Genomic DNA, 9,079 nt, shown 5'->3' with positions numbered 1-9,079 from the left:
GATCTACTCCTCTTGTTTGTCGTTGATAAGTAGTGCCTACTTACCTCCCATTTCCTTTTTTGCATTGATTTGAGTCCATGGGATAGGAAGAAAAATAAGACACCTTCTTAATAAATCACCACACTACTTAGGTGCTGAGAGAGAAAAGATCCCACAGAATAGAGTTTCAGAATTTTAGAACTAGATGTGCCCTTGGATATGAGTTGATACAGCCCTGTGTTTTAAACTGTATCTCACCAGACATGTTAGGGCAAGCAGTATTTCTATGGTTTCATCGCTTCTCCAGTCACCACAGTTGTTGCACAAGTACTGGATGGCCAACGAATGCCAAAGAAACAGAGTTTCATAGTCAATATATTAGTTAATACTAGTAAAATGCAGAAAGTTGCAGATAGGCATGAAAATGACACACAATTCTAATTATATATATATATTAGTCTTGAATATCGTAAGACCAAAACAGGGACAATATACCTTGCAAATTAATAGGAGATCAAAATGGGAATAATATACCCTTCAGATTAAAGGTACTGTCTGTAGTTAAAGACAGTTAAAAATAAGTTCCTGCTTGTCCTGCTAAGGCCTTGCAACTTAAGAGGGATTGTATTCCGAGCTGCAGAGATGAGCGGAGTTTGGTTCTGGGCTGAGACTCTGGTTTCAGATAGCATGGGTCCAGTTACTGCTTACACTGTACCTGTAAGATAGAAGACTAATTATTTAACTCTTTATGCTTACCTTCTCTGAAAAACAGGGCAATAAACTGCCTTTTTGGGAAAATAGGTTTTGACATAGTGGGGTATTCCTCACTACCCCAACCATGCAGGGACCTATAGGAAAACTTACTTTGTTGAGACTCATGCTTTTGTTAGAGATATCAGTGTGGAGATAGGACAGAACATAGATGAAATGGGACAAGAAGTAGAAGAGTCTGAAGTTCTGGGGACCATTTAGAAGAAAGAATCTGTGAGCCAGTCAATGTAACAGAGTGAGTTGAGGAGGTGGCTGATGTACAAGTAAACTCTGTAACGGTCTCCATTTTCTTTGGTGCTTTTATACGCAGATTACTTTAGTGGGGGCTCAGTTATTCTGGGTTCTGTGTGCACCAGGAGCATGTATAGTTAGCATAGCCAGAGGACTAGAGGACAATTGATACTTGGACTCCACATGGATGAGTGGCCAGATACCATGTCTGCAAGGAATTGCTGTTGCGCTGGAAGAATGACATGTATGTACTAAAGCCATTTCAACCCAGATATAATGAGTTTAGAATTACAATGGTTGAACAGAATACCAAGATTTATAGAAATGGGAATGATGATTCCTATGTACACAGAGATGTGGAAGTAGATTTGGGAAGGTTTCAGAGATCGGGTGCCCTCTTCTGACCCGAGGCACTTGTACAGAGACACAGACCTCTCTCTCTCTCTCTCTCTCTCTCTCTCTCTCTCTCTCTCTCTCTCTCTCTCTCACACACACACACACACACACACACACACACACACACNCTCTCTCTCTCTCTCTCTCTCTCTCTCTCTCTCTCTCTCTCTCTCTCTCTCTCTCACACACACACACACACACACACACACACACATACACACACCCATGCACACACACACACACAACCATGCACACATACACGCACATACACACACACAAAGGGGGAAGGAAATAGGAAAGGATTAAAAACAGAAAGAAGCAATGAAGAAAATAATAGCATACAAATGAGTGTGTATGTTTTAGATAATAACTGGCCCATTATAGAAAAAAATTCCACTGATAGCTTAATGTTTCCTCTTTCAAAGCATTTAAATTTACAACTACTACACTATAAAAAAGGACTAAATCTCTAAGGATGGAATTTTAAAACATGCTGTAAATAGTTTTGAACAAGGAAAATGCCACCCTTCTGAGTGTCTGTTTTCCATCTCTTTGCTAAGAACAGTTCTCTACCAAGATTGAAAATTTTTCCATGGTAATTGAGTAAATGCACAGTTCTGTGGGATCAAAACATGGCACAGGCTTTTAAACTCACATGGCTGAACAGGATGTCAAAGGATTGTTCCCTTTCTCTTGGCCAACTCTGTCCTGCTTAAGCTGTCAGTCCAACTCTCATCGGAATCCAGAATCCTCCCAGGTCTGCAGTCAGCATATTTTCCAAGCCAGTATCTAGTTCTTTGCCACAGGCTTTTGTTATATTAAGAAATAAGGCTGGAAAAGTCCTTCTAGACTCTGCTTAGATGAATTTCAGAGAGGGTAAGCTGTCCGGAATAAATTCTTGAGGACTGTGAGGTCCTTAGAAAGCACTGTTCTCAAAAGGAAGGGAACTGAGCTAGCTTTTTGTTTGGTAGATTACAGTATGTTAGCTATTGAAACCCTCTCAGTAACATTAGTACTTTAATCAACCAGAACTCTGTAAGTTTTTAAAGAGACCCTAGCCAGCTTGAGCATGGCAATCATGGCTCTGTAGGCCTTGACCCTCCCCCATTCCCTCTCCCTTACTAATACTGTTAAGATTACATTCCTAAAGTCAGACACCAAGGTCCATTCCTTTATTTGGCTGCTTCGAAGGCCTGCTTTGAAAGGATAAAATCCCTTTCAAATTATAACTTTACTAATTTTGGCACAGAAAATAAGTCTTAGGAACAAGAACATGATTGAAAAGTGGGAAGAGGAGCAGAGGAAAGGAAGAACCATCTTACTGCAGCACAGACCTAATTTCTGTGGAGGTAGTCTCATCATTCAAACGTTTGGTTGGGTACCTGGGAGCCCTGAGATTAGAAGATTGGTCCTTGGGAACTTTAAAACAACCTTTCATAACAATTTTGGAAGTTTTGGCAAATGCTCCCCCTGGTTGGACATGGGTATACAGCATTATTACACTCAAGCAGAATGATACTGTTGCTTCATTGGTAAATCTGTTTCTGTAATCTGGTGTCTCCGGCATGACTCTGCATATACTTGGCATGGGGCTTAAATAATCTGTGGTCTCTTCTATTGGTAAGTTTTTATTCGCTGATACAAATTTTGTTTTTGCATTACTCAAGGTTGTCAGCATCGGGGTGGCCTCAACATAAAACAAAGACATTCGATTTGCCAATTCGTTATTTACTTCAGTTTCTCCTTCTGCCGGGACATTACTAATCATCTTCTTACTTGCTTTTCACCTTTCACCCTCTACCTTTGGTCTTCCTATTCCCCAAACCCTCCAATATCTCAGCTACACTTTTTCCGCAATGGCGTCCCTTTCATCTGGTGTTCACAGAAGAAAATGCGGAGACAGGCAGAGCAAAGAACATTCAGATGGCTTCACTCACCAGGTAAACCGATTATTGGTAATTTAAATTCCCAAAGAGAAACCGCCCTGCTTTCAAAAGCAGCTCGAGGCCCTTGCTAGCATCCAGAACGGTCTCTTGCCGCCCCCTGCTGGGCAGTTAGGGTCAGATTCGCGAGAATTTAGGCCTGCGCCGCCTGGGGACGCAGATCCGATGACGTCACCCGCGCCCGACTGGAGGCCGGAAGTTAGTCTTTACTTCCGCCCTCTCTTCTCTCCTGATCTTCTAGAAGCGAAAGTAAAAGGCGTTTGCCGCGAGTTTTGTTACCGCGCGAGTCCTGTGTGTGGCTCCGGGTGAGGCTGGGAGCTGCTGCAGTGATTATAAGTGGGTCGCGTGTCTGTGCTCTACAGTGTCCTTGCCAAAGGCCTTTGCAGAATTGCGCTGGGGATAAGGAAAGCCTGTGATGAGGAACTAAGGTGGTTTTGAGTGTAGACTCCTCAAGTCCTCTCCACTTCAGATAGCAAAGGAGCTCGGATTGTGTCAGAATTTGTAACTTTAGGGACAGCGCCCACCCTTTACGTCGCTGTGTATGTGGGGGATTAAGAAGAAAATGTATATGAAACGCTGAGTTCTGGTTACCCGTTGTGATTCCACCGCCTTTCCCCCAGCTCGCACGGAGGTGGGCGTTTTGTTGCCGTTTTCTTCGTGAATGAGAAATATTTAGTTTGCGGGAGGTACTGCGACTCACACAATCGATCTCTTTATTCTCTACCTCGCTGGTGATATCTCGCCTTTTCTTTTCCGGATTGGAGGTGCGATGGTAGAAATATCAGCTCCTTACCTTTTCTGGGGATATTCGAAGTCTCCTATTGTAAGACAAATAAGATGTGAAGAAGTAGTTCTGTAAAAAAAAAAAAAAATCTATACTTAAATGCTCTGTCAGAGGATTAGCTGGATTGTAGTACCCCACTGCTAGGAATTACCTATTTTTTTTTTAAAGCCCGTTAGCTGTCCATCTGTGGGACAGAAGGGAACATAAATCCTCCTTCTCAGGCCTCATTAATTACAGTCACCAATATTTTCATGTTATTCGTTAAATTTAACATTACTTTTTAAAAAGGTTTATTTTGAGTGGGAAATAGAAATAAATATTTGTTATTTACTTTCTTAAAAAAGACTGCATTAGGCTATGTAGTCACCTTGCCAGAGGTTACAGGTTCAGCTCAACAACTCTTAAAAGGGAGATTGTGTTTATGCAAGACTTTGCTGTACAGCTAGGGTTCAAGAAATTGACCCTCTCTGAAGGAAAAGACAGTTTGACAATATAAGTGAAACTCACAAAGGGTGTGTGTCTTATGAAAGTGGAAAGTACTGGCTGGGGAGGAAGGGATCTAATAAGAAGGGGATAGGGAAATAGAATTATGGGGGGAAATAATATAGGGCATGTTTCTAATGTAGACTTTAGATTTATATAAGTTATCTATGTATGTGTATGACATAGAAGCAAAAGAGGAACATTGGAGGAGGAAAAGGACTATATATAAAGTGAAATCCATTATTTGTTATGTCAGTTAAAGTGATGAAAAGACAGGGAAGACAAAGAGATTAGAATGGACTAGGATTCAGAACAAGATTTCCTTGTTAGTGTTTGTGAGTGAAGCTGATGCACGGTTTGATGATTGTAGGGATAAGACAGAGGAAGACAATCAGCCCTCACGGTGCTTATCACAGATGACGTTAATCAGAGGAGAACTGGTTTGGGGGCTGCATAGATATGCCCAGTTCAGTCTTGGCCATGTTGAATGATTTAGACAGTATTTGCTTGAGGATAAGTTATATAAAGAGAAACAAAATCTAATTGTGACAGATCTAACAGAAACCCTAACAGATTTTTTTTTTTTAGCTGTCTTGGCATACCTTTTTGCTTATTTTTTGGTTATCTGTATTAGAATTTCTCTCGAATATTCTGTGGCACATTTACCTGTTTACTATGGTATAATAATCTGAGGAAAATTGACTAAACGCAGAATTTTTTAAATTTTTATTTATTTATTTATTTATTTATTTATTTGGTTTTTCGAGACAGGGTTTCTCTGTGGTTTTGGAGCCTGTCCTGGAACTAGCTCTTGTAGACCAGGCTGGCCTCGAACTCACAGAGCCGCCTGCCTCTATCTCCCAAGTGCTGGGATTAAAGGTGTGCGCCACCACCGCCCAGTTTAAAAGCAGAAATTTTCACAGAATAAGACAAGTACAATTTAAGAATTATGCTGTTTTTTTTTTCTCTTTATCTCACTGGATCTTACACTCTTATTTATAAAATTTTTTATAAAACTTATCTGATTGTCATTTGATAGTGTTCTCCAGCAGAGGTCACCCAAGAGGATCTGGAAGGGAAAGGGTTGAACTGTACAAGCTAGAGCCTTTTGCCTTTTGTTTTTTGATGTATATTTTTTATTAATTACTTGAGAATTTTGCTTATATTCACCCCTCCTTCTACTCCTCCCACATTCCCATCCCATTCCATAACCGTTCAATTTTGTGTTCTCTCTCTCTCTCTCTTTCTCTTTCTCTCTCTCTCCTCCCTCTCAAGCCATTGAGTTCAATTGGATTTACCTATATACCTTTGGGTATATGGCCATCATTGGAGTGCTTCACCTACTAAGAGCTACTCAGAAATAAAAGGAGGACATGTTTGTACCTAGGTGTGATAGAAAAGAAGGTTTATTGTAGATATGAGGAAGAGAGCAGCCAAACAGCCAGAGGCATTTGAAAGAGTTCAAGGTGGACATGACCAGCAGACTGAGCCGGACTCTGTGAGGTGAGGAGATGGGGGAGAGGGAGAGAGGAGAACCTTGTGTGGAAGCCAAGAGACCAGAAGGCAAAAATGCCCAGAAAGGATTAAAAGGGCCAGCGGAGCCAAATAGCTGGATTATATAGGGAAGAGCAACTGTGGGGAGGGCAGCCCAGCCCCTGGGCTGGAAGGAGCATTCAAGGTAGGGTTGGGGTGTGGCAACTTGTAGGGACTGGGGCATGCTGGGAGAACATGGCAGCCAGGTTGGCTGTGACATGTTAATTTGGCACCTCAGCCAATTGTCCCAGATTTAAGACCTAAGAACCCTTAAATTGGAAAACCAGTTCCTCCTTTTCTGTTTTTGTATTGAAGATTGAGCTCAAGGCCTCATGCATGTTAAGCATGTGCTATACCATTGAACACTCCATCCTGTTTTGAAGACGGAAATTAACTTAGAAATATTGCATTGCGGTCAGGGAAACAATTTGGTAAACTGAGGTAGAAATTGATATTGTCAGCTGTTGTCCAGAGATTTGAATAGGTTAAGAGTCACTGTGATCCATTTAAAGAGATCACAGAAATCCAGAAAAAGACACCGAAGATGGAAATTAGACAACCGGAAGTGTTGTTTTTTTAGGGCTTACATTTAGAGTTTGAAATTAAGGTGGTCAGAAGCAAAGAAATCTACTGTGTGTGGGTAGGGGCAGGTCAGACATCTGCCGAGTTGAAAGGCAAGATGGTAGTGAAAATGCCATGTAATAGGAAGAAACCAAGATGTAGAAACCAGGAAAAGAGACGGGTGGAGAAGTGATACCAGATGGACAAAACAGGCTCAGTGAAGTGAGAAGAACAGTAAAGGGCAGGGCAGTTTGGGGCAGCAGTGATGCCGGTCTGCTTCTCTTTCTGTTGAGAGCCCTCTGTCCCTGGGGATCCAACAGACGCAGTGAGGCAGAGCCTGAGTGCAGAACCAGGAAAGTTGAAGGAATCGGTGTTTTCTGCTGGAAAGGCCCGTTGTGGTTAAGGGATCCTAATATTGTCATAGGCTCTTTAACACAGGCATTCATATAATATTGCATGCTAACGCTGTCTGTTATTTTACACAGCATTTGAAACACTTTGGCCTCTCTGATGATGGCGTCAAGGAAAGTCTGGAGTATGGGAAGGAGCTTCCTCTTTGGCTCAAGAGGTTGGATGATCCAGTATTCAGCAGAAGTTTTTCTCAAGTCGGTTTCATTTCGGCCTTGTAGTGGGAAATGTGGCAGTGAAGACAGGGAACCTTCGGAGAATGAGGACCTGCTCAACAACTTGCTCACCATGGGAGTTGATATTGACTTAGCAAGGAGACGGCAGCCTGGAGTTTTCAACAGGGTGGGTACGAACGAGCAGGAGCTGAGGACATTCCTTCTCTCCAAAGGAGTGAGTGACAGAGTGATTGGTAGCATCATCTCAAGGTACCCACGAGCCATCACACGCACTCCTGAAGGTCTTTCAAAGCGATGGGAGCTGTGGAGGAAGATTATGGCATCAGACCTTGAAATTGTAAATATTTTGGAGCGTTCTCCTGAATCCTTTTTTCGGTCTAATAACAACCTAAACTTAGAGAATAATATAAAGTTCCTCTGCTCTGTTGGATTGACCAATAAATGTCTCTGCCGACTGTTGACCAGGGCTCCTAGAACCTTCTCCAATAGCCTGAATTTGAATAAACAAATGGTTGAGTTTTTGCAGGAGACCGGTGTATCCTTAGGTCACAACGATCCCACAGATTTTGTCAGGAAGATAATTTCTAAAAATCCTTCCATCTTAACTCAGAGCATGAAACGGGTGAAAGCTAACATTGAATTTTTGCAGTCAACTTTCAACTTAAACATGGAGGATCTGCTGCTTCTGATATGTGGCCCAGGAGCTGGAATCCTAGATCTTTCCAACGACTGTACCAAAAGAAACTATGCAAATATCCAAGAGAAGCTGCTCTCTCTCGGATGCACTGACGAGGAGGTACAGAAGTTTGTCCTAAGCTATCTCAACATGGTCTTCCTATCAGAGAAAAAGTTCAATGATAAAATAGACTGCCTAGTAGAAGAAAACATCAGCATTTCACGAATAATCGAAAACCCTAGGGTTTTGGATGCAAGCATAAATACTTTAAAAACTCGAATCAAAGAGTTGGTACATGCTGGGTATGATTTGAGTTCATCAAACATTGCTCTCCTGTCCTGGAGTCAGAAAAGATACAAAGCTAAATTGAGAAGATTAAATGGGTAGGGCCGTGCTGGAGGAGTCTCAAGAAATCGGTGCAGTCTAGTGTTATTTCAAAAAGCAAACGTTTTATTTTTAAAAATATTTTAAAAATGTCTAAGATTACATTTATTTGTATATGTGTTTTGTGTGTATATATTTTTTTAGGGTGTGCATGTGCGTGTGCAAATGCTCGTGTGTGTGCATGCCGTGGCACGTGGACATTGAAGACACATTTTAGGAGTTGGGCCTCCGTCATCAGGCTTCGAGGCAAAGTGTTTTACCCACTGAGCCATCTTGCTGGCCCACAAGTTTTGATTTTCACCACAGACATGCTATAGCGATTCTGTGGATACTTTGTTTATAGGTTGTAAGGACTCAAAGTATGCTTAGATATGGTCCTTCCAGCTACTTCTTCCTAGTTTAAGTTGATGTAACAGTCTATATATGGTGTGGGCTGTGGCTGCTGTGGAGTAGTAGTTCTGAATTCTACATTAGGATAATGTATCTGCTTTTACAGTTTCTGTCAGCTTTTGAGGCTATAGCTTAGTGGGTGAAAGCTTTCTCAGTACATGGAAGGACCTTGGTCAGATGCCCAGCACAGGAAAAAGAAATTGATGCTTTTACATGCATTAATTCTGTTTATTCTCATTGTTTTCAATTCCAAGATTTTCTTTATTTCATTATAGCTAATGCGTAATGCCTAGAAAAATAGTAAAATATGAGTTTCCATCATTTACATTTTTTTTTCATTTGAACAACTAGTACCCTTTCCCAT

General features: G+C 41.5%; 1 protein-coding gene across 10 annotated transcripts; it reads left to right on the top strand.

Annotated features, from left to right (window-relative positions):
* The first annotated feature begins 3,537 nt into the window (after positions 1–3,537).
* Positions 3,538–8,427, top strand: Mterf1 (mitochondrial transcription termination factor 1). 10 transcript variants are annotated; one of them, XM_050139842.1, is made up of 3 exons: positions 3,538–3,625; positions 5,863–6,090; positions 7,167–8,427. In XM_050139842.1, exon 3 carries the CDS (start codon positions 7,192–7,194, stop codon positions 8,326–8,328), a length of 1,137 nt encoding a protein of 378 aa, XP_049995799.1. In that variant the 5' UTR covers positions 3,538–3,625; positions 5,863–6,090; positions 7,167–7,191; the 3' UTR covers positions 8,329–8,427. The 10 variants fall into 10 exon arrangements, with proteins under 10 accessions (XP_049995799.1, XP_049995798.1, XP_049995805.1 ...); XM_050139841.1 differs by having other exon boundaries at positions 3,538–3,656; XM_050139840.1 differs by having other exon boundaries at positions 3,548–3,748.
* The last annotated feature ends 652 nt before the right edge of the window (positions 8,428–9,079 follow it).

The sequence above is a fragment of the Alexandromys fortis genome, unplaced genomic scaffold, assembly GCF_014885135.2.
Source record: "Alexandromys fortis isolate MF-2015 unplaced genomic scaffold, M_Fortis_MF-2015_v1.1 scaffold_38, whole genome shotgun sequence".
Taxonomy (NCBI): domain Eukaryota; kingdom Metazoa; phylum Chordata; class Mammalia; order Rodentia; family Cricetidae; genus Alexandromys; species Alexandromys fortis.
This window is presented reverse-complemented; position numbering and strand designations above follow the sequence as displayed.